The sequence below is a fragment of the Lutra lutra genome, chromosome X (genome assembly GCF_902655055.1).
Source record: "Lutra lutra chromosome X, mLutLut1.2, whole genome shotgun sequence".
In the NCBI taxonomy this organism is placed as follows: domain Eukaryota; kingdom Metazoa; phylum Chordata; class Mammalia; order Carnivora; family Mustelidae; genus Lutra; species Lutra lutra.
Genome location: NC_062296.1, coordinates 92,956,029 through 92,981,360, shown reverse-complemented (window position 1 = coordinate 92,981,360; position 25,332 = coordinate 92,956,029). Strand labels below are relative to the sequence as shown.

The window sequence follows — 25,332 nt, the reverse complement described above, 5'->3', positions numbered from 1 at the left end:
TTCTGATTCAGTCCTGGCGCTGGATGTGGAGGACAGTGTGGTCCACGACATGCCCTGGGGTGCTGCATGGCATGCTGTGTCCTGCTCCCCTCGTCTCTGTGGTGCTTTCTCGTTTTCCTCTTGGGAGGCGCGAGACACTAAGGCACCGCCTTCCCACGGGTGGCTGCTTTGGGATTGAGGTACATCCCTGTGGGGCTCCTGGGTGACTCAGTCAGTTGAGCATCTGCCTTCGGCTCGGGTCATGATCCCAGGGTCCTGAGATGGAGCCCCGCATCAGGCTCCCTCCTAGCAGAGAGGCTGCTTCTCCCTCTGCCCCTCTGTCCTACTCGTGCTCTCGCTGGCTGTCTCTCTCAAAAGAATAAATAAAAAATAATTTTAAAAGAGAGAGAGAGAGGAATCCCTGTGAACTTGCCTCCTGACAGCCTGCCCCGCCCCACGCAGCCCACCCCGCCCCGCCGTGATTGAACTCTGAAGCGGGTCGATCTGTTGGGTTCCGTGTGCACCTGTCAGGCAGTTCCACCCTGAACGACCGGTGCTAGAAATCACAGTTCTGTGCAGCATTGCGGCTCAGGAATCCTGCTTTTCGGCTTGAGTCGAGAAGGCCAGCTGCTGCCCTGTCTTTGCAGCCTCCTCCCAGCATCCACACATACACTGTGTCCCCTGGTTTGGCGGCGTGGTTCTGCCCAGGGGAGAGGAGGAGGGGAGAGGTGTGCGCGCGTGCCTGATGGGCCATGACGGTAGAACAGCAAGACTCCGAGTCCCCCGTGTGCCAGACATCGCCGGAGGGACCTCGGCTGCCGTGATCACGGCATCACTGTGTGCTCCCAGAACCGAGTGCCAGAGCGGGGCACCCCGTGTTTAGGGGAAGACTGAGGACACAAGCAGAGAGAACGGAAGGCCCCACGCAGGCGGGCAGGGGAGAATTCCGGTGTCCGGCTGGAAGCATTATCCCAGCAAGGCTAATAAATACAGTTTTGTACCTGGGGCGGCTGAGACTGACTGCTCCAATGGTGCCCTGGTTGACTCGCGGGGTTCTTCAGGAGAACCACAAAAACCACGGGTCAACGTCGAGACTCTCTGAGGGTTTTTCCCTGGACCCAAGAGGCGGGTGCAATGCCCAGAGAGAAAAGGCCTCGTTTTTCCACGGAGTGGGACCAAAGTTAGGTGCCTGGGGCCATCCGTACAGAAGTAAGAGGCAGCGTTGCCCCTGCTATGCGCCCTGGCCTCTGCCATGTCGCTCTCCTCCCAGGCTCCCTGAGTGCCGAGGGCTGCAAACGTGAGCCGAGGGGCTGGTGTGAGGCCTGCCGCACCCGGGCTGGTGCTGACTGAGTGGTTCCCGGGCTACCTGCGCCAGGCCTCGTCCAAGGTCTTTGAAAGTCGGTGTCTGTGCTTTTAGTGGCCCTTTAAGGAGGAAGGGGAGGGTGTTTCTAATAAAACCTTATGCAAGACATACAAAGGAATCAAAGGAATTTGGGCTCCTTCCAGAATGCCCAGTTTCACGTTAGCTCAGCTGGTACTGCAGGTTTGAAGGCACGTTCTCGTGCGTCGGCATGAAATCTGCGGTACGATAATCGCTGAAGAATAGTGACAGACACGCACGGCCCTCTGCATTTCCGGAGGCGTCCGTTCCGGTTCGCACTGGCTTCAGGCAAGAATTGGGAAAGTTTCCTTCCCCATAATCCCCGTAATTTATTCTGTGCTTTGCCCTCAAGTCATGGATATCTGCCAAAAAGCCATCTTAGTTGTGGGATTCCAGGTCCACGTAAAGCACGTCCCCAGAGAGCGAGGTGCGGAGACACACGCCGGGGCACGCTCAGACGCCCACACTCGGAGCATCGATCACGTGTAGACACGTACGGTTTTAACTGCCCAAGGGACGAAAATGCCTTAGCATCGTGGGCAGCTCTGACAAAAGGCCGTGGCTTTCGGATCCGGGCGCTTATTTTTATCCATGTGTGGACTTTTCCCACCGAAACAGTCATCGAGACAGGCGCTTTGGGCCTGCCGGTTGTGTGTTCAGCCAGGCGGCTTCTCACCGCGCACCCCGGGTGTCGCTGACACCTGCTGAATGTGGGACACCCCTGGGGGCTGCCGATGGCTGCGTCACAGGCAGGGAATTCACTCGGCCTTCACGTCGGCCCTCCAGGCCGGGGCGCCTGTTCCCGTGGAGCCGTGGACGTGGGGCTGGAGAGACTTATCTCCCACGTTCTGGATGCTCCTTTGGGGGTTGCAGTTGGCCCCAGGATGAGGGGCGGCCGCTCAGGTGACTTCCACAGGTCTGCTTTATACACATAGTGTCACTCGTGACAGCAGAGTGAGCTAAAAATCCTAAGTGGACTTGACTGTTCAGATGATACTGTCTTCACTTGGTTCATGCCCTTGACCGCTGCGTTGGTTCTCGGACTCTCGGGGTCAGCTGGCGGCACAGTGGCTCTCGGAACTCACCAGGTTCGGCTCTTGGTGGACCTGGTGGCAGAGAGATGCCCATGACCATCACAAAGTGGTTTTTCCCAGTCAGGGCTCCTGGAGACCCATCCCTGGGATTCTCCCCAGGTAGGGCAGGAGGCGGATCACCTTTGCCGCTCACGGCAGACCAGAGGGTGCATCACCTTGAGAGGGCAGCCCATGTAGATGTTTTTTTATGTTTGTCGTTTACAAAATAATCATGTAAAGGGAGGTGGGAGAACAGCATGGGGTGTTGGTATTGAAAGGTCCGAGCTTCAGTTGGGCCACACGAAAAAGTTGTGATGGCAATGGCTGCCCAAGCACATGGATGTACTTCGGGCCACAGAGCGGCACGCTTCAAAATGGGTAAAACGGCCAATTGTGTTACATGGATTTTGCCATATGAAAAAAAATGAGTAATTTGCACTTTGGTCATATTCAACTCAGGTGTCTCTAAAGGACTTTGAATTTTATTGACAGCCCCTTATTTGTTTTAACTTTAAATTGCTCATTCTAAAAAAATAAAAAATAAAAAATAAAAATAAATAAATAAATTGCTCATTCTATGTAGAACATATTTTTTATTTTTTTAAAAGAATCTTTTTTTTTTTAAGATTTTTTATTTATTTCACACACACACAGAGATCACAAGCAGGCAGAGAGGCAGGCAGAGAGAGGGGAAGTAGGCTTCCTGCTGAGCAGAGAGCCCGATGAGGGGCTCGATCCCAGGACCCTGAGATCATGACCTGAGCCAAAGGCAGAGGCTTTAATCCACTGAGCCACCCAGGCACCCCTAGAACATACTTTTTAATCATGCAATTTGGTACTGGACGTGAGACTCCGTAGCTTCTTCTGTACATGCGAGTCTTTAAATTGGAAAATTCCGGGGACGCCTGGGTGGGTCTGTCGGTGAAGCGTCTGCCTTCAGCTCAGGTCATGATCCCAGGGTCCTGGGATCGAGCCCTGCATCAGGCTCCCTGCTCCGTGAGGAATCTGCTTCTCTCCCTCTCTCTCTCTCTCTCTCTCTCTCAAATAAAGAAAAGAAGTCTTTAAAAATAAATGAATTGGGAAGTTCCAAAGTATGAAGCGCCGAGTGTCACGTGGGCCCCGAGATTGCTGGCAGAGGTAAAGGGTGAAACGAGGGCACTGTGAGGAGCCCCGGGGGGCCGCCTGCAGTGTCTCCAAGGACACCCACAGGATGAGAGCAGGTAGTTCGTTTCAGTTCTCGGTGGAATGCCAGGGATGTCACCAGGAGCTGTCACCTTTCTCCTGGCCTCATAAATCCTCTCTCATTTGATGCAAAATGAACTCTTACCGAGTTCAGCTGAATTCCACGCAGGCCGCTTAGGTGGGACCACGGACTGCTGCCATGGCTGGAGGGGCTGGGTCGGGACCACCCTGGTGAGCGCTTGCATGCCACCCCTGTCCCCACAGCAGGAGCTCATCGAGAGCATCAGTCGCAAGCTGCAGGTGCTGCGGGAGGCCCGGGAGAGCCTGCTGGAGGACATCCAGGCCAACAATGCACTTGGGGATGAGGTGGAGGCCATTGCCAAAGATGTCTGCAAACCCAACGAGTTCGACAAGTTCCGGATGTTCATCGGGGACCTGGACAAAGTAGTGAACCTTCTGCTGTCGCTGTCCGGCCGCCTGGCCCGTGTGGAAAATGCCCTCAATAATTTGGACGACAGCACTTCTCCTGGTGACCGGGTAGGTGCAGCGTGTCTGAGCTGGACGTTGGGGGGCCCGTGGGCAGGTCGTGTGTGGGGTGCCAGGAGTTCCCATCGGGAAGCCTCGCGCAGTTCCTAGGCAGCGCGCCTGGGACTCTCCATCTCTTTCCGCAGAAATGCCCCTGACAGGCGCTGCCAGGACGCACGGGGCCTTGGGCACCGCTCTCGCTGGACGGCAGGGCTGCCGTGCTGTTGGGGAACAACTGTGGCTTCTTTGTGACACCTTTCTATTCACTCCCAGGGATCTTTCCTGATCACGGTCTTTCCCTTGGACATTATCTTTTCCGCTTGACCACGCGTAAGTGGAGCTCAGCAGCTCTGACAAATTACAAGCACTCGGTGGTCACGGAATTCACTTTCGTTGCTGCTTTTAACGGGAGTGCACACGGCAGTCTGGAGAGAACCAGTGGCCTTGTCTGCCTTTCCTCCCTTTCTCGAGGTGTGCAGCTTGGAGCATGTCTATTAGCGGGTTTCTGTGTCTGTTTCTGACATGCAAGACACAGGAAGTCATGTTTGCTTTGCTGCCTTTCCTTCCTGGGTCAAATACCAGTAAAACATTGAGTTTGATTCTTTGGTAGGTCCTCAGATGGTCATCTTGAATATTGATAAGACACCTTAACTTCTGTGAAAGGGAGGCAGAAGAGGCAGCCCTCTCCCTTACTCCCCGTGAGAGGGTGTCGGCCACGTAAATCTTCTGGAGTGTGGCTTTCAGACTGTTGTAGTTCTGGGCCTCGCTGAGTCATTAGTAACCACCATTTGAACGTGCTATAGGAGCATTTAAACAACTGAGACCCTTGGGTGGTGTTCAGATTCCATGTTTCTGTCTTGCCCATCTTCTCCAGGTCTATCTAGAAACAGGAAAATAACATAAATAGGAAACAGATTTGTTTATATGTAATTTCAGTGTTCTCAGGTATTAATTTGAGGGAAAAGGTAGTGTGGTCTTTGCAGCTCAGCCCATTTTAATCCATCTTTCCCTCTCTGTGTGTGCAACGGACAGAGACTTCATTTAGAATTCAGGGATGATAGAGGTGCCTGGGGGTTTCAGTGGGTTAAGCTTCTGCCTTTGGTTCAGGTCATGATCCCGGGGTCCTGGGATCAAGCCATGAGTCGGGCTCCCTGCTCAGTGGGGGAGTCTGCTTCCCCCTCTGCCTCTGCCTCTGCCTCTGCTTCTGCTGTCTCAAATGAATAAAAAAAAGTCTTCTTTAAAAAAGTTGAGCAGATGCTATAAAGAGTCACAGCACTAAGGACCATGGCCATGGTCCTCTCAGATACCAGGCTCTGTAGGGAGCGTGCATCAGCAGCCCTCACTGCATCGCGGGGGTCTTCTAAACGCAGGGTCTCGTTGCCCTGGCCAGGTGCGGTGCAGTGCTCCAGTGTCCAGCAACACCGCCAGCAGAGGAGAGCCTGTCAGGCAGCTGCAGCTTGGGGAAGCCAAGGTTTTCAGAGACGGACATGGTAACCATTTAGAAGACACGGAGGGAGGTTTTACAAGTCTCCCTCCATCTTTGCAGTTAGAAATTGAGTACGTGGGTCAATGCGAACACGTCGGGTCCTCCCCCGAAATCTGTGCAGCTTCCTGTCACCGTTCAGCCCAGATGGCGTTAACAGCCCAAGCGTCCCAGCGCTGTCCCTGTGCCTGGGCATTTTGCAAAGCGTTGCCATGTCCCAGACGCTCGTGCGCAGCTGTCGGGAACGGTCCGTGGCCAAGACGCAAAGTGGCGGAAAACCGAAGGGGCTGTCCTGGTGGCCAGGGAGTTGAATCCCCACCTCCCTCGGCGGACACTGGGAGATACTGCGGAATGTGCCCAGCGCTTCCCTTCTTAGTTTTCATTAATCTCGAAGGGGGTTGGGTTGGTTCGTGTGTGTTTCATAAACAGAGAGTGACTATGAGGGCCACGTTTTGGGAATGGGGTTGTCTGTGCCCCCCAGGGAGTGTCCCCCGTTGCCCTGTCTCTTCTGCCCGTCCTCGCTCCCTCACCGCATCCTTCGGCAAGTTTGCACAGAGGCTCCTCCTGCCAGAAGCGTGTAGGATCCTGCTCTGGGAGTTCTTAGGCATCTCTTCCTTTTGCCGACTTCCCCATAGTCTTGTCACAGACAGGCCTGTGGCCCACCTGGCATCCCTAAGTCCGTCACACCTCTCAAGCTTCTCGGAATTCTGTAGTTGTCTATGTCTGGACAGCCCTTGTCATCCCGGCTGTTTCTCTGAGCCATTCAAGGCCACGGCCCGTGGGAAGAAGTGGAAGCGGGACAGGCCTGAGGGTGCTTATGGGCGGGCCAGGCCTGGGGCCGGCCGTGGCCTCCCAGTGCGTTCGCCCCTGTCCCACGGATCCCGATCTCCAGCCCCCAACCTGTGTGTCCCAGCCCCCGTGCGATCTCGGATCGCTGTCTTGGCTGTCCCAGCTCCAGCCTCACCGGCACTGTCGGGCTGTCGGCCGGAGCCCTGCTCCAGCCCCACTCCTCAGCGGGTTCATTTCTCTCTCTCCGCAGCAGTCACTGCTCGAGAAGCAGCGGATGCTCATCCAGCAGCACGAGGACGCCAAGGAGCTGAAGGAGAACCTGGACCGCCGGGAGCGCGTCGTGCTCGACATCCTGGCCAGCTACCTGAGCGAGGAGAGCCTGGCTGACTACGAGCACTTCGTGAAGATGAAGTCGGCTCTCATCATCGAGCAGCGGGAACTGGAGGACAAGATACACCTGGGGGAGGAGCAGCTGAAGTGCCTGTTCGACAGCCTCCAGCCTGACAGAGCCAAATAAGGGGAGCCCTCCCTGGCGGAGGACGGAAGCTGGCGCCGGGCGCTCCGTTCCTGAGGAGGCGAGTAGGAACCCCAGCCTCTCTCTGGCTCCTGGAGCACAAATCCTCCGGTAGCAAAACGGCTGTTAGGAAAGCAATAACTGTGTGTGTGTTTGCGATGGTCTATTTAATTCTTTGGTTCCCCTTTTGAATGTGCCGCAGAATGTCTCCCCGTTAGCCATCTTTCCTTTGCAAGTCACACTCGTGGCGGCGGGCTCCAACGGATGGCGTCTTGGTGCAGTCCAGACTGTGGGCTCCTGCCGCGTGGCACATGCAAGGGGTCGTTTCCACGGGTGGGTCTGCCCTTCCTCCCATCTTCCTATCCTGAAGCAGCCGCTCGGGAAGCTGAGCGGGTCCGTAAGGTGCATGAGGGGAGACCCTGGCGCACGTCTTGTCCTGTGATTCATCCAAAGCATGGGCTGCCACGTGTCCTCCCTGTTCGTCAGGTGGTGTGGACCATTCATTGTCCTCCTTCCTTGTCCCCCAGCAAGAACTGTGATGATCTGTGATGGTCATGCATTAACATTTTGGAAAGGTGAATCATTTCCAAGTGGTTAAAAACCAACCGTGGAACAAGTCACCAACATGTTGGATTCACTCATTCTGAAATCGCCACTTAGAGAAATAGCGTGCATGCTGTAAAACACAGGCACAGAGCAGATAGTTTCAGTCCTGGTATCCCGGTTCCAGGGCTGTTTCCTTGCAAAGAGAAATTACTCGGTTTATAGTATGTCCCGTAGTGTGATGTGCTTGCTAGACGTCTGTTTCCTGAGACCAGCAGCAGATTTCTAAAGCTCCTTTTTCCCCAGAATGCTTACTTTGTGTGCACTGGGTCATTAACCATCATTGGCTTCTTGTCCCCTTTTGCCTCTTCAAATCCACTACCATGCCGTGGAAGGGTTCCGTTCCATTTACGTGTAAAAACCTTTTCTCTGGCCTTTCAGAGGCCGTATGGACTCTACGAGCCCTAAACCTGACCTTTGGCCACAGATTCTATAGGTTCTGTGGCCTTTTCATTGGTTGAAATGACAAGATTCTAACGAGAGTCTGTTCACTCACAAAACACTGTCATGCTGCCCATTTCCGGTGGAGAAGTCACAGACTGGGAGAAAAGATTTGCCGGTCACGTCTGTGACGGAGGATCTGTATCTGGACCGTGCAGAGAACTTTCAGAGCTCCACAGCAAGAGAGCACACAGCCCCGTTAGCACGTGGGCAAGAGACATAACTTGGCGCTCCACTGAACAGGGCACAGGTGTGCATGGCAAACTGGCACGTGGGACAATGTCTGCCCGCCAACGGCTTGGTTGTCATCGGTGTTTTATCTGTGTCGCTGCAGACCCGCTGTGCTGCTTCCCAGACACTCCTCTGATTTGGTGCCTGGAAAATGGCAGGGGAACCCCACGATGACTTCCTGTCGGGGTGATATGCAGATACTTGTTTGATAAAGCGATCATCTGGATCCTCGTTTCCCCGTATTGCTGTGGAAGTTTTCCAACAGGTGGGGGGACATCCTTTTGTCAGCAGAGTGTTCCCTTCCCGAAACACACGTGCACACGAGTGTCTTAACTGACCGATGTCTGTACTTCCTGCACCGGGGAGTGAGCTGGACTCCTGAGCCACGGCACGGATGTCTGTGCGCCCCTGCCCAGAGGGGTCCAAACTGGCAGGCTTCAGTCATGCAGGCAATAAACACTCTTCCTGGCAACCCAGCCATGCCAAAGAGACAAATGCCTTTTCACAAGTTGTCATTCCTATCAAATTAAGCTACTTCCGACTTGAAGAATGCCCATTCTGCCAATGAAGTGTCCTCCTTGCCTCCTCATGTAGTCCCTTGCTGTGAAAACTGGTCACTTCAGAAAAGGTGAGGCCGGCTGTCCCCGGACCTCTGTCACTCTCCCCCACGGGGACAACCGCAGTAATTTGACTGTATTTTGCTTTTAATTTACACAAAGCTTTTATCTGTGATCCTTTCCCCTCAAACACAGTATTGTGAACCATTTTGATGATAAATATGTAAAATGTGAATAATGGAATTTATGTGTCTGTGTCCAGCCTTTTGAGGTCTCTGGAGGACGTTCTCTTCTACGTAGCAATATGGAACGCTCCACTGCGCTTTCAGCAAAGCACATGTCACCTTTACGGTCCTGTGCCCCTCCCGTTGGCCTCTTAGACGTCTGGTTAGCGGGGGCCCAAAGAGTCCAGTGAGTCGGTGGACGTAACTTTGTAAATACCATGTTATTGCATACAAGAACAGCCTGGTGCTAACGTTCTGCCCTTGGCGTTCGTAGGTGGTGGCTGACTCCTCCCCCCGCCATAACTCGGCTCTGCGATGCCCTGTACTTCGGGATTTCAGTCAGGGCCGCTGCCCGTGGCTTTTATCCTGCTTCCACTGTGGAAAATGTGTACGTACTTCATGCTCGACACTCACCACCTCTCAACACATCGTCCTGCTTGACTTTAACAAAATAAATGGTGTCTTGGAGTGAATGGAGCATGTCTCCGATTTACCTGTGTTACGTCTTTTGTAAGTAACCAGACCGTCCTCACCATAGGTCAGATTTTGATAAACTGGGGGGCTGGGGATTGGTCTGTGTGTCACCCTGTGCCAGTCTACCCCAGGCTCATCCGTTTGCAGTCAGGACAAAGCCGGGGACCCAGGCTGGATCAGTTAGCTGTTGCCGCCATGGTGCTGTGTAACAGGCAGCTATGAAAATTCATTGTGCGCAGACGCCTCTCTGGAGCTCATGAATTCGTAGATCCTGATGCCCTCTGCTCCGCGTGTCTGGCATCGTGCTCCTGGGACCGGCAGTCTGGCCTGGGGACAGGGCAGGTGCGTGAGAGAACCATCGTGGTCGCAAAGCTGTTTTCCCACGTACCTGGTTCTGTCACACCTGCGTACCTTCCGCTGTCAAAGGGAGTCCCCCAGCTGAACACAGAGTGGTGGGGGGGGGTCTGTCCCCTTGCTTGGGCGGGAGGAACCGTGAAGTCATGTGCCAGAGGGTGGGTACAGGGTGTGATGAAGCAGCGCTGGCCTCCATCTCCCACAGCAGCATCCTGGACCCAGAAGTCAGGTTCCCCGAGCAAGGCCCCCTCTGCCGCTTCCTAGCCTGGTGGCTATGGGCAAAGCACTTGGTCTCTCCGAGCCTCCGAGGGTCGCCCTCTGGAACTGGGGAAAGGCTGCGGAGCTCAGCCGAGCTCACCCATGCTCACGTGCTGAGACGTCGGGCCGGGTTCAGGAGAGCGCTGTGACAGTGCCGCTCTGGGGTGTCCCGGGTCCCATCTGCACCCAGGGGGGAGCGCCTTCCCGGAGCGGACCTGCCAGAGCGGAGCACTTCCTCTGCTTGGGAGGATCAGAAAGGTTCTGTTCTGGAGAAGGTTTGTGGGACCTGCAGGCTAGACAGGAAGGGGAGGGTCTGTTGAATAGAGTTGGAGTGCGTATTTACTGAGAATGGGAAAAAATGCACAAGTTCGGCTTTTATAAAAGTGGATGAATACCGCCCATTTGTTTTCACTTCTGGCCTCTGCCCAGGCTACTTGAGGTCGTGGCGTCTGAGTTCTGAATTGGTCAGGAGAGGAGTAACGGAACAATTCAGATGTGGCCGTGGGTTGCTGCGAGGCTGCGAGGCTGCGATCCTGCCGCCATGTCCTGTGACCCACGGGTGACGTAGTGTGTGTTTCTGTCCCCGAGCCCTTGCGTGCTCAGGCTGGTGAACCACGCTGGCGACCGTGTGGTCTTTGCTGCAGGCCTGTCAGACTTCTTGAGGGTGAGCGCCCTGGAGTACCCCGACACACGGTCTGGGATGTGGGGACCCCAGATGTTCACTCCATTTTCAGACCTGTCTGCTGTTCTGTCGCACGTCTGTGCCTTACAAGACAGGCATTCTGGAAGCATGTTTTCTGCATCTCCCGTTAAAGAGAAGAAAGACAATGCGCGACGCTCGGTGGGTTCATTCTTGTACGTGGTGCGTCTTGAGTCAACGTGATCCAGTGAGCATCCCACGAAGCCCAAACTGTGTAGTCCTAGCCTCCTGCCTCTCCACCAGATGCCCCAAACGCTCCTGGCCCTGCCAGTGCCACCTGAGACAGGCAGGCGGAGAGGACAGAGGTGGTAGTACAGCGCAGGGACAGGGTCTTTCGCAGATTCAACCAAAGCGTAGAGCTCCGCTGGCTTCCATCTGGTCATCAGATTCAAAGTCGAGGCCTGCCTGATAGCGTTCTCCAACCTGGCGAAGACCACGTCAAGGGGTGTTCACGCAGCTGATGGCACCAGGAGGGGGACACAGCTGCCGTCCCTGGAGGGCTTTAAAAGAAGGATGCAGTTTACATCCCAAAGTGAGGGAAGTTCTTTAAAAACAAGGCCAAGCCTTATCAGTTGGGCTCCACATGGGGCCCAGTCAAAAGAGAATAAGATGACACACAAAAAAGTAAAACCAACCCTTGGTTGTTAGGTCCCAACACCAGGACACATCGTTTTTTCATTGATCAGCACCTCTTTGCTTTCTTTCCTTCGTCATGTAGGAAGGGGGGCCAAGATGATGAAAGATAGAGGGGCTACTCAAAACAGGCAACCCGGCAAACATGCTTGACCCTAGGACGCATCCCGGGCAGCAAAAGGACATGCGCCGGCCTCGCGGTGACGTCGGAGCAAGTCCCGAGATCGTAGTGTTGTGTGCACAGTGATTTCTGGCTTCTGGTAGTCGCACCGTGGCTACGTAAGCGATTTGCATTTGGCAAGTTTGGGTGGAGGCTGGAGAGGTCCGTGCCGCTCGCAACGTTTTCGTGGGTCTGAAGCTGTTTCAGGATGGAAAAGTTAGATTTTTTTTTTTTTTTTCAGTTTTCAAGGTTTTCCTTTTGCTCCTCCAAACGCCCTGCCTCGTATCTCTCTAGTCCTCTCATGTCCTCTGGGGAGAGGAGCTCCCGTCTGTGCAGTTCCAGTATGTTGTCCTGAGCAGGATCCAGCGGAACGAGTCTCGGGGCTCGTGCTTGCGTGTGCTTCTGACCCCAGCGCCTGTTCTGCTTTGTGCAGTTTGAGTTTCTCTAGCGTGCTTGCCCACGAGGCCATCAGCCCTCAGAGCTCAAGGTGGGGAGCTGTGTATATCCATGCTTGTCTGCTGGGTGCCTGGTACGAGTGAGCGCTCACTGTACCCACAAGTATTGAACAAGCAAGTGAACAAAGCAGGGCATACAGTGTGCGTCACGGAGCGGCGTGAGGTCGCCTCTGCTTTTCCCTGGGACCCCTGTGGGTCGATCAGGCCCTTCGCATGCTCTATTCCCTCTCGCGCCAAGAATGGTTATCGTCCTTCCGGCGCAGATAAAGATGCTCAAGCTGTCAGACCTATTGCCAAGGGTCGTAACACATTCACGTATCTCCTTCCCTCCTCTCTCTCCTTTCCTTTTTTCCCCCCCAAAGAAGCAGGAGTATACCAATCACATTTTTGAAATTTTTCTATTTAACAAGGTTGGTGGAGGGGCGCTTGGGCGGCTCAGTTGGGTTAAGCATCTGCCCTTGGCTCAGGTCATGATGCAGGGGTACTGGATCGAATCCCACATCGGGCTCCCTGCTCAGCAGGAAGTCTGCTTCTCCCTGTGCCTGTCCTCCTGGTCATGCTGTCTCTCTCTCTCTCATATAAATAAATAAAATCTTTAAAAGAAAAGTGTCGGGAACTTTTCCCTTAACTATTCAACATAGTGTTGAATTGCTGGGTAATAATGCACTCGAAGGATATACATGGTTCACCGAGTGTATTCTCGGAATGGAGTTTTTTCTTGTTCTTCCCCAGTTGTAACCTTGGTTATAAAGGTCACTGGGTGTGTGTTTCGCTTACATCTTTGTACATATCTCTATTCATTTTCTTGGGATAAATACCTTATCGTGGAAACACTAAGCAATTCTGGAGAAATTTGGGTTTCTATATAGAACTAGTCCTAGGTGCTGGTCAGCTGACGTGATAGGACTTTCCAGGAACTTCATGTCTACAGAAGCCCCATTGGAAGCTATTCCCAATCGTAGGTCAGTTTCTCACAGATGAGGAATTATTACGCATAGCCCGGACGGTCTCCCCCGTGTATGTGTTGTGTCAACAAGGCTGTAGTCCCGGCTCAGAGAAAAGGAGGCGCTCCCACATGAAGTAAGGGCATCGTCTCTAGTGTTAGCTGCCCTCAGTCTTTCACAGCGCGGCATGGCCTGGTGGGTGCCATTTCTGCCGACACCTGCCTACACACATTGCCACAGCCTATTAAAAAAAAAAAACAGTCCATCCTTCCTGAAGATGTGGGTTACATGCCGTGCCAGGGACAAGAGAAGCAGCAAGGAGACAGGTCTGACTGAGATATATCTTAAAAGCGGGCTCTGGGCACCTGGGTGGCTCAGTGGATTAAAGCCTCTGCCTTTGGCTCAGGTCATGATCTCAGGGTCCTGGAATCGGGCCCCGCATAGGGCTCCCTGCTTAGCGGGGAGCCTGCTTCCCCCTCTCTCTCTGCCTGCCTCTCTGCCTATTTGTGATCTCTATGTCAAATAAATAAAAATCTTAAAAAAAAAAAAAAAAAGCGGTCTCTGATGGTCCACTGGTAAGCCTTACCTACCCCTCAAAGAAAACCTGATGGAGAGGATACGTGACGAAGAAAAGAAAGCAAAGGGGTGTGCTGATCAGTGAAAGAACAGTGCATCTTGGCGTTGGGGACTGAACAACCAAGGGTTTGTTTTATTTTTTTGTTTTTATTTTTGTGTTCTCTTACTCTCTTTTGAGTGGGCCCCACATGGAACCCAACAGGGGCCCCGACTCACGACCCTAAGACTAAGGCCCAAGCTGCCATCAAGAGGCTGCCGTCTTGTTAACTGCCTGAGCCCCGCCCTGGGCGTCCCCCATACCTAGCAACCGAGAACTTGGGAAGCCAGGACAATGGGGGGTAGAATGTGGGGACCGCGGAAGGCGGGGGGGACGGCCTTAAAAGCGGGCGGCTGGCCGGTGCGGCAGCAGAGATCTCCTGTGGGCCCTGCGGAAGGGCCGCCACGGAGAAGCACTGAAGGTGGCCTTAGAGGAGCGGCGTGGGCTTCTCCACGCCCAGCCGGGTAGCAGACTGTCCTCTTCCCCAGACACTCGCTCCCCGGGAGACCACGTCCCTGCTGGGCGGAGGTACGGCCCTTCTCGCTGTGTGTGTGACGGTGGGGAGGAGAACACAGACGGGTCGCTTGACCACACTAAGTGTGCGGTTTGGGGGCACGTGTATGATGGCCCCCACCATCCCCATCCGGGACCCCTTCCTCTTCCCAAACGGAAGCCCTGTCCCCGTGGAGCACCACCTGCCACATTCCTCTGTCCCCAGCCTCTGGCCACCGTGTCCTGCTTCCCATGTCTAGGACTCCGGCTGCTCAAGGTGCTGCCTGGAAGCGAGTCCCGAGCTTTGTCCCAGGGACTTTTCCCTGCGGTGTCTGCAAGGCTCATCCAAGTCGGAGCCGGTGTGAGACTCCCTTCCTCTTTCAGGCTAGTAGGGACTCGGGGGGGTGTAGAGACCCCGTTTTGTCTCTCCAGCCATCCGTGCTGGACACTCGGGTTTCTGCCTCTTGGCTGTGAATGTCGGGGCGGGGGGTGGGGGGCGCGGGTGTCTTTCTCTCCCGTTGGGTCTGCTCCAGGAGCTGGGATTGCTGGATCACGCGGTAATTTCACGTTTAATTTTTCGAGTTTTTATCGTGTTTCCTGTCCTCCATTGTGTTTTGACTCCTTGATCATCCTACAAGTGTTCGTCTCAGTCGCTCTCAAAGATGAACTTGCTGTTCCTTGCTCTCCCATCCGGATGCCCCTTCCTGGTCTCCTGGCGTGGATTCGAGTGGCAGCACATCAGCGTCCCCCACCAGGGCAGACCGAGGGCGGTGGACGGGGTTGACCAGCGCAGGGCGCGGTGCCCTTCCCCTCGGCGCCACCTAACCCCACTTCTCTCTCCCTTCCGTAGCCTTTGTGCTGTGACGCCACAGGCACGTCGTCGTGAGACAGCCTCACGGGGTTTTTGTAGGTCACCACCGCTTATTTTGTTGGTATTTCATTGCCCGGTTTCAGGTCCATCTTTCATCCTCCACAAGGCCCATCTCTGCTGAAACTGCTTCTCTGCACGTGTCCTCACCCTCTGCTTCTCCCTTTTCTCTTTCATATTCTCCCATTACCCGATATATGGAGCCCTCCAGTTGGGTCTCCTTGGCTAGTGAAACAAACAAACAAAAAATCTGACCGTCTCTGGGACAGGCCGTCATTCCCCCTTAGACCTAGAGCTTTCCAGTCTGAACCAAAGACGCATCAGAAGTCAGGCAAAGCGTGAGGTATACGTTACAAATGTTAGTGAAGACTAGCACCTACTAGAACACTCCACTGAAAGGTTTCCCATCTTGGAGAAAGCATTTCAGAGTTCACAAAGCTCTGTTAAATTCGAAGGCTGGAAACTACGTTCAGGTTATGAGCCAGAGTCTGGTAAGATTATCTGTGTTTTAAACTTCCTGAGGCCAGAAAATAACCAGAAAACTACAATGAGGCTCAGTCTTAAAGTGCCTCTTGTTCCTAAGGGTCCTTTACACGGAGCGCCCATGGTGGTTCCATATACACAGTCGTCAAACCCAGATAGGCGAGCCACAGCAAGCCTTACGAGGAGGCAGGGAAAGTAGAGTCCTCCTACCTTGCTGGTGGGATTAGCAAATGGTGCGGCCATGTAGGGGAACAATTTGGTGGTCCCCCAAAATGTAGACATAGAGTTAGCCTGTGACCCAGCAGTTCCGCTCCTAGGTGCATACCCAAGAGAAATGAAACCATATCCATACACACACTTAGACATTACCGTTCACAGCAGCATCCTCATAACAGCCCAAAAAGGAAAACCACACGAGTGCCCACCTTCTGCTAAGTAAATGGTAGTGTAGCTGTACAGTGGAATATTACTGGGCCATGAAAAGGAACAGAGTCCCCACACATCTATAGATGAGCCCCCAAAACGTGATGTTCAGAAGAAGCCAGACACACAGGCCGCGTATGGTAGGACTCTGTTTATGGGAGCTACCCAGAACAGGCAGATCTATAAGAACCAGGGGTGGGGGTGGGATGGAGCAGGAAGTAAGGAGGAACTCCTAAGGAGTACGGCATTGCCTTTATGATTCTCTTAGAGAGTCCTCCTTCCTTTTAGCAAACGGTAGACGAACCCTAAAATGGCTGTCCTTTCCACTCAGCTCCCATGTCACAATGGCCCCATTATTCCAGAATTCTCTCCCAAGGTTTTAGAATGTTGGATAAGTGCTGATGTAGGTTTGTCAGTGGTTCATAAGTGGGGCCAGAGGACTTTGAGGAGATGAGATCCAAACTGTTGTGACAACATCCTTCAAAGTCCCAGTGGTCTCATCCGATGGTGGGTTGGAAGTGGCCTGTTAGGAGAGAAGGCATCGGCTGCCTGATGGCACAGGGGATAGCAAGCATCCGCAGAAGGTAAGTAACCCCAGACTGATGGCGAGAAGCAGATCTCCCCCGGAGCCAAAGACAAACGGGTCAGTGTGTCCACTTTTCCCATTAGGTCATGGAGCTTTGTAACATTTACATGAGAGCAAGAATGTGATCATGTTCCTCTTGGCCTCCTGGCAGGGTTACAGAGAGCCTAGGGGTTCTGTTAGGAGTTTCTGACTCAACAGGCCATCAGCACTGGGCTGGGTCTCCATCCTACAGATGAGCTCAGGTTTGAGCTGGAGTTTTCTGGAGGAGGCCTCCGGGGACCCATCTGGCGCACTCAACCAAGTCTCCACCCGCCTGGGTCCCGGCCTCCTGCTAAGTGAATTATTAGTAACTGAGACACTGTTTTCTGCCCAGCTGGAGGGCGTGTGCCACTGAGTACTTACGACAAGCACCACAAATGCTATCATAACCGTTTGTGCAAGGTGGGTAACCCCACAATTCCTTTGTCCCTCCTACAGTAGGTGGTGGTTTCGGTTGTCCCCATCTCTATCCTGAGCTGCGCTTCTGCTGATGTATGCCTCTTTCCCTCCGTCTATAGGATTTAGTGTATCATTTACACACAACTTGTAGATTGCTGTAAGCGATATCCTCTAAGTTCTGTTTGTTTGGAAAATATAGTCAGTTTTCATAAAAATCCTTGTTAATATGTAATATTTATTACATAAATTAATAAGCAATCTTATATTTCTCCATTTTAATTCCTAATACAGTAAGTATGGGTGAATGCAAACTGTGGGAACAAAAACTCTTTGGGGTCAATACCTTTTTTTTGTTTGTTTCTTATCGCAGGAAAATATATATCACATTATTGATCATTTTAACCATTTTTAAGGGTACAGGTCTCCAGAACGTTTGACCCAGTAACTGCCTGCCTCTCCTGCTTCCAAGTGCAAAGTGCAGAGACCTTTTTGGTCCTGAGACCAAGAAGTTTAGGAACTGCCGACGTGGCACAGAGCCTGGGGCTCGGAAGTGCTTCGGGAGGCCAGGCTGCTCCCCACGAAGTCCTCCCATGCCCTCCTCTCCCTCTCCCTCCTCCCCCAAGGTCCAGCTCAGCCCGGGGCCCAGCAACACTCACCTCCCTCCGCGGTGTTGCGACCTGCCTCTGTCCTGCTTCTCGGTTAACTACCTAATCATTTACCTTTTAAGAGCATTACGTGTTTCTGGCAGAAAATTGAGACCGTGGCAGAGAGGATCCTGGGCACCAAGGGAAGGCTGTACCTCCAGGGCCCTTACCCAGTGCTCCTTCCCAGAGGTCACAACTCTTAAACATTTCCCGCACCCAGGAATTCTCTCTTCATATGCAAGCATGTTTCCTATTTGTATATATTGTGTTTATACATATTTAAATGTGTTAGATGTTCGCCCTAGTTTTCACTGACATGGAGCCATTGATTTAGAGAGAGTGAGCACGGGAGGGTGGGGCGGAGAGGGGAGAGCAGGGGCAGAGGGAGAGAGAGAGAGAGATTCCAAGCAGACTCTGCGCTGAGCACAGAGTCTGACGCGGGGCTGGATCTCACGACCCTGAGATCACGACCCCAGGCAAAACCAAGAGTCGGACATAACCATCCACATCCCCCAGGCACCCCAACCGAGCCATTTCTATATACTTGCTTCTGCAACATGCATTTTCACTGAGCAAGATATTTCTAATGGCTTTCCTCGCAGATACACACCTCTTGCTCACACGCAAACCACGCGTGAATGGTAAATAAATACATGCCAGTGTGGGAGGCCCCCACGGGAGGTCCAGAGCCCTCCATGCTCTCCATGCACGGCCTTCCACTCCCGCTCATACTCATCACTATGCTTGCATCCCGGCCTGTGCCCCTGTTTTTCCCCATTTGGGAAAGTAATAGACTCTTACCCTGAAACACGAAACAATGGGCCGCCTGGGTGGCTCAGTTAAGCGACTGCCTTCCTGCCTTCGGCTCCAGTCGTGATCGCAGGGTCTTGGAATCGAGTCCTGCGTTGGGTTCCCTGCTCAGTGGGGAGCCTGCTTCTCCCTGTCCCTCTGCTGCTCCCCCTGCTTATACTATCAAATTAATAAATCTTTTTTAAAAATGAAAAAAAAAATCACTAGTAATCCCAATAGAGGCATGTTGTTTTGCTTATTTAGGGTGGGTAAAAATAAGATCACACTATAAACTTGGGAGGTTTATTATCTGTTTTAAATTCACCTACCACGGGTGTTTTCCCGCATTGCGACGAAATATTCTCCTACTGTTAAATCTGCTGAGTCTTATGGCAAATGAATGAACAATAATCTCCTACAGTGTAGTTATTCATCCTCCGTTGCTTCATAATGTCAATGAAGCCTTAGTTATTGTTTCTATTTTTAAAAAATCATGCTCATGGCAGAAATTCCTTAAAAGGCTTGAACAGCCAGACATCATTTAAAAAAAATCACAATCCAGGGGCGCCTGGGTGGCTCAGAGGGTTAAGTCTCTGCCTTCGGCTCAGGTCATGTATCTCAGGGTCCTGGGATCGAGCCCCGCATCTGGCTCTCTGCTCAGCGGGGAGCCTGCTTCCTCCTCTCTCTCTGTCTGCCTCTCTGCCTGCTTGTGATCTCTGTCTGTCAAATAAATAAATAAAATCTTAAAAAAAAAAATCACAATCCAAGGTCGTAAACAGGGTCAAGTGAAAGCATGCCGCCTGCATGATCCCTGTTTGGGAAACAGGCAGAATTGAACTGAGATGCTTTACGGGTGCTGAGGTGAAAGAGCGGAGGTGTCTTTGTGGTTATCAATAATTTATTGAGCTGTACACTTAGATTTGTGTGCTATAAATATATATATTTTATAATATATATTTTATGATATACTATATATTATAACTATAAAATATATATTCATATATTATACTTTGTTTATATAATATGTATTATAATTATATATAAATCTATTGAAATATTATAAGATAATATAATAACATATATATATATGTATTTTAAAACTCATAATCCCTCTAGCCCGGTTAAAAATGTCTCTTACTAACTTAGCGTACAGACTTCCAGTTCTTAGAGCCACGACGAGACGTCCCATTTTGTAGCTTACCGCCTGTCCTTGGTACACTGTGGCCTTCTTCCTTTTGGTTACATCACGTCTCCGTGGCAATTAGAACGGATGTCATCCAAGAAACGAAACCAACACCTGCGGGAGCAGAGACGGGGAAATGGAACGTTCGCGCGATGCCGGCGGGAACGCAAAATGCTGGCGCCGGCGGGGTAGCAGGTAGCGGGGTAGCGGGCGGCGGGGTAGCAGGTAGCGCTTTCTGAAGAGTTGAGCGTAGACTTGCCGTCTGTTCCGCGCCCCTGGCCCGGCCTGAGGCATCCACCCAGAAGACACGAGAACGCACGCGCCCAGAAACACCGCCTGGAAATGCGTAGAGCAGCGCTACTCCTAACGGCCCAAACACGCAACCAGTCCCGGTGTCCAAACAGCGAGCCGATGGCCCGTCCCCGCAGCCGACTGGGGCCCCCAGTGAGAGGCAGCAGAGCATCCCTGCGGGGCTGGAGCTGGAAAACAGCCAAACACGGGGCACGGCCCCTTGCACGATGCCAGCCGCGCTGAGCCACGGCACGTACTAGCCCGGTTGCACCGACACGGCACCGACTCGGCACCGACGCATGGTTCAGCCGAGCTCAGTCGCTGGGCCGGAACGTGTCCCATTTTTCAGTAGGCGCAGTGCCGTGATGAGCACTTTCTGCTCGTGGCCGGTCTCATTTGGGGACGAATGCCCAGAAGTGGAAGTGCCTGTTTGAAAGTCAGTGCCCTGTCGGGCTTCCGATGACAAGGGCCACCGGCCCTTCCCAAAGCCGGCCCGCCCTGTGTCCCGCCCGCAGGGGTGCGTCCCAGCCCGAGGCGGCCGCTCGCCCCCTCTCACCCCGTGTGTGTTTGTCCACAGCTCCCTGCGGTGCGCACTGGCCATGCTGCTGCTCATCAACAGCGCCAACTGCCAGGTGGCCGGCTTTGCGATGGCCACGGTGGGCTGGATCCTGACCACCACGTCCATGGGCCTCGTGGAATGGAGAGTGTGGTACATAGAGAACAACGCCCTCATGTCCCCGGGCCTGGTGTGCGTGGGCATGTGGAAAGTCTGCGTGTACCACCACGTCAGCAACCACAACAAAGTCACCCTGTGTCAACGGTACAGCTACCGCGACCCGTATCTCCCGCTTGATATTCGTGTCTCCCAAAACCTCCTGCTGATCGCCAGCATCCTAGGCCTCCTGGGGCGAGCCTCCATCATCTTCGCTCTCAGGAACGCATACCTGGGTATTCTGCGGGAGAACGCCACCTTCAACCCATTTGTCGCTTCGGGAATCCTGAACCTGGCCTCCGGCGTCTGCATAGCCGTCACCGTGGTCTGGAATTACCACTCCGTGATGAGCGAGCAGGGCATTTCCTTCCCCCCGTCGCTGTCGATTCCCTTCAAGCCAAACACTCAGGAGATCGGCAGTGCCTTTCTGGTGGCGTGTCTGGCCGCCTTCATGATGTTGCTGAGCGGGGTGATTTTCCTGTCCCACAAGTTCTCCACGGCTACCCAAGTGCATCCTCAAACTTCCGACATGTGAAATTCCTGGTTTTGTCGGCTTTGCGAATCCAGGATGGCCAAGGGTTTATGAGAAATATTAGCAGAGTGTCCTATCCAATATTTACAAAGATTCCAGACCATGGCAGAGGTAGCTTGGGGCAGAAGATGGCCAACTCTTTCTTTCACCTTCTGTATCTTTTGTTTCGTTGATTCACCAGCTCTTTGATTGAATCGAGGAAATTTCATTTAAAAAAAAAAAAAATCTTCCTCACCTGCCTATTGGTCTTATTGGATCTGTATTTTAATTATTGTTGAATAAATAAGCAATACATAAACCTGGTGTGTCGAAATGAGATTTTCTGTGTTTCTCACGTTTCCATCTTAAGCTTCTGCTAAAAACAACCCACTTTATTTCCTGTGGTATGGTGATCAACATCGCTCTATCATATAAAATTCCCCAAAATATGCAGAAGTAGAATAAAAGAAGAAATCCCCACACATCCCTTATCAGACTCAACAATCAATCAAGATTCTGTCATATTAGCTTTATAGCTCCTTCCTTTTAACCTATTTTTTTCAAAGTATTTTAAAGGAAACCCCAGGCATTTCCTTGCATAACCATATTATATCTTAAAAAATTTAACAGTTTTTCCTTGTTGTCATCAAATACTTAACAGAATTTTTAAATGCTTCAAAAATAATTCTACAGTTTTACTTTTTCCGCACAAGATGCCCACTGTGTCTCTTAAATCTTAAGCTAAACTACTCCACTTATCACACCCCCTCTGCCTTTTTTTCTTTTTGAAGATTTAATTTTTTTTAAAGATTTTATTTATTTATTTGACAGAGAGAGATCACAAGTAGGCAGAGAGGCAGGCAGAGAGAGAGAGAGAGGAGGAAGCAGGCTCTTTGCCGAGCAGAGAGCCCGATGGGGGACTCGATCCCAGGACCCTGAGATCATGACCTGAGCTGAAGGCAGAGGCTTAACCCACTGAGCCACCCAGGCGCCCCTTGAAGATTTAATTTTTAAGTAATCTCTACATCCAACATGGGGCTCAAACTCAAAACCCCAAGATCAAGAGTCCCGTGTTCCACCGACTGAACCAGCCAGGCGCCCTTGCCTTTTTCTTTTCAATCATTTTGATTTGCCAAAGTGGGTCAGTTGTCCCAGCATCAAACTTGTTACAATTCAAGACTTCATTAGAGCCCAGGTCAACTCTCTGTGCGGGAGTATTTCTTTTCTTTTTTTTTTTTTTTAAGATATTATTTATTTATTTGACAGAGATCACAAGTAGGCAGAGAGGCAGGCAGAGAGAGAGGAGGAAGCAGGCTCCCCGCTGAGCAGGGAGCCCGATGCGGGACTTGATCCCAGGACCCTGGGATCACGACCCAAGCCGAAGGCAGAGGCTTTAATCCACTGAGCCACCCAGGCGCCCCTGTGCGGGAGTATTTCTAAGGCAATGCCCTGTAATAGTACGGAGTACCTCATAGCAGGTGGCGTATCATAATTTATCTTTTTAGCAATGCTAAGATTGTTGCGTGGATCCAGAGGGGAAAACCCAACCCCTCTTATGTCATCAGACTTCCACTTCTGATGGTCCTTGTGGGAATCATTTATTGCACTAAGGATTACAAGTGGTGATTTTCTAATGTGAACATTCTTGTCAGATTTAGTAGCTGGGATGCTTTCGTAAAGAAGAAAACTTTCCCTCCTCAGGTATGGCCACTTGGGTTCTCTAAAATTCAGCTCATACACAAAAGGCAAGGCAAATGCTTCGTTTTCCCCCCTTTAATTGTTAAATTTCTAGAGGGAGGAGGAAGAATGCATTAATCTTGGTGTTCACCAATGTATTTTTAAAATTGTTTTCCCTATCAGTTTTCATTTTTGTCTTTTTTCTTGAGTATCAAGAACTCATGAGATTGTTAGCATGTTTTTATTATGGAAATTTTCCGATGCATTCAAAAGTAGACAGCCGATTATGTCAACTTCAAGAATCTTCATTATGGGCCACTAGTGTTTCACCCCTATCCTCACTGACTCTCACCTACCCCAGCCTTGGATCACTTTGTAATAAATCCCTGGCAGTGTATTACTGTGTTCCTCAATACTTCAGTACACATCTCTAAAAGATAAGGACTCCTTCTCTTTCTCATGAGCAGGGTGAAGGGCAGAGGGAGAAGCAGACGCCCCACTGAGCAGGGGGCCCGATATGGGACTCGACCCCGGGAACTCTGGGATTGTGACCTCAGCCAAAGGCAGACACTTAACCAACTGAGCCACCCAGGCGCCCAAGGACTCCTTTTTCTTAACCACACTGTCATCATCACATCAAGAAAAGTGAATAATTTCCTAATGTAATCAAATATGTAGTCAATACTCAGATTTCCCTAATTGTCTCATCAATGTTTTTAATAGTAACTTGTGGGCATCTACATATTCAAAGTGTTTCCCTCAGGTGCCTTATTATTCCCTTTATGATCAAACTGTCCCATCTTCGGCAATGGAGCCACAGGGACATGTGGCCTTTGACATGTGTCTATCAGGATTATTTTAAGATTAAAAAAAAAACTATTCAGGACAAGCATCATGTACTCTTCACCTCAAACAACTCTTGATCAATAAAATTCATTATAGTAAGATGATTTTCCTAAAGAACAAAATAGTAGAGAGAAGAATATATCAATAACAGAGTTAACAACTACATTTATCAAATGTTATATGGTGAAATTAAAGTAGATTTATTTACTCTGTCTCTAATTACTTTTATTTTTTTTTAAGATTTTATTTATTTATTTGACAGAGAGAAATCACAAGTAAGCAGAGAGGCAGGCAGAGAGAGAGGAGGAAGCAGGCTCCCTGCCGAGCAGAGAGCCCGATGCGGGGCTCGAACCCAGGACCTGGGATCATGACCTGAGCCGAAGGCAGCGGCTTAACCCACTGAGCCACCCAGGCGCCCCCTCTAATTACTTTTAACACCAGTGTTTCTTAACCTCGTGGAAATTCTCCGCAGTATAATTCCCACACACAAAAAATTTTGTACCTGTTCACAGATATCTTGAGACCTATTCATGGATCTCATTTTTCCACAATTTAAGTGACAGTTTTTAAAAATTGATTTATTGTTTTATGGGCATGCTAGAAACTCCCCCTTCTCATAATCTTCAGCTTATTATTTTATTTATTTTTATAAAGATTATTTATTTATTTGCGATAGAGCGAGAGCAAGAGAGCACAAGCAGGGCGAGCGCCAGAGGGAGAAGCAGGCTTCCCGATGAGCAGGGAGCCCGATGCAGGGCTCGATCCCAGAACTCTGGGATCATGACCTGAGCCGAAGGCAGATGCTTCACCAACTGAGCTACCCAGGTGCCCCTTCAGCTTATTTTTAAAACACATTAACTTTACCAGCTAAAAACCTACCTACAATATTAATGAGTACAGATATACCCTGCTTAAAATCATTTCATTAAACATTTTTCAGTGATGGTTCCTATGTTTAAAGTTTAAGAAAAAAAAGTGTTTTTTTAAGTAATCTCTGCACCCAACGTGGGGCTTGAACTCATGGCCCCAATATCAAGAATTGCAGGCTCTACTGGCTGAGTCAGCCAGGCACCCCAGAAGAAAAAAAGCATTTTTGAAAAAGGTTTATTTTAGAGAGAGAGCACACAAGCTGGGGATAGAGGCAGAGAGAGCGGGAGAGAATCTCAAGCAGACTGCCCACTGAGCCCAGAGCCCGACGTAGGGCTCGACCCCACAACCCTCAGATCACAACCTGAGCCGAAACAATGAGTCTGATGCTCAAGCAACTGCGCCATCCAGGCGGTCTAAAAAAAATTTTTTTTAGTAAAATCAAATCATTACTGAAACCATTGTCTGTTTTCTTTTGTTTTTTTTTTTTTTTTCCCCAAAAAACATGACTAGAAAACTGTCAATATTTCAAAGGGAAGAGTTTTTCTGCAGAGACACTATCCAGGAGCAAAGCAAAAAAAAAAAAAAAAAATTAAGATTTATTTATTTTCTGGCTAACAGACACATGAAAAAATGTTCATCATCTTTAGTCATCAGGGAGATTCAAATTAAAACCACATTGAGATACCACCTTACACCAGTTAGAATGGCCAAAATTAGCAAGACAGAAAGCAACATGTGTTGGAGGGGACGTGGAGAAAGGGGAGCCCTCTTCCACTGTCGGTGGGAATGCAAGTTGGTGCAGCCACTTTGGAGAACAGTGTGGAGATTCCTCAAGAAATTAAAAATAGAGCTACCCTATGACCCTGCCATTGCACTACTGGGTATTTACCCCAAAGATACAGATGGAGTGAAAAGAAGGGCCATCTGTACCCCAATGTTTATAGCA

General features: G+C 51.0%; 2 protein-coding genes across 5 annotated transcripts in view; both read left to right on the top strand.

The window, feature by feature from the left end:
• SHROOM2 (shroom family member 2) overlaps positions 1-9,459 on the top strand; it is a 135,091-nt gene extending 125,632 nt beyond the window's left edge. The window contains 2 exon segments of the mRNA XM_047715433.1: positions 3,880-4,152; positions 6,663-9,459. Of these exon segments, the coding sequence (XP_047571389.1) occupies positions 3,880-4,152; positions 6,663-6,929 (540 nt within the window). The 3' untranslated portion in view covers positions 6,930-9,459.
• Positions 9,421-21,301, top strand: CLDN34 (claudin 34). 4 transcript variants are annotated; one of them, XM_047715439.1, is made up of 2 exons: positions 9,421-9,492; positions 20,348-21,301. In XM_047715439.1, the coding sequence occupies exons 1-2, from the start codon at positions 9,455-9,457 to the stop codon at positions 21,015-21,017; spliced, it is 708 nt and encodes a 235-aa protein (XP_047571395.1). In that variant the 5' UTR covers positions 9,421-9,454; the 3' UTR covers positions 21,018-21,301. The 4 variants fall into 4 exon arrangements, with proteins under 4 accessions (XP_047571395.1, XP_047571396.1, XP_047571397.1 ...); XM_047715440.1 differs by lacking the exon at positions 9,421-9,492 and adding an exon at positions 9,624-10,732; XM_047715441.1 differs by lacking the exon at positions 9,421-9,492 and adding an exon at positions 13,761-14,101.
• Positions 21,302-25,332: the final 4,031 nt, after the last annotated feature.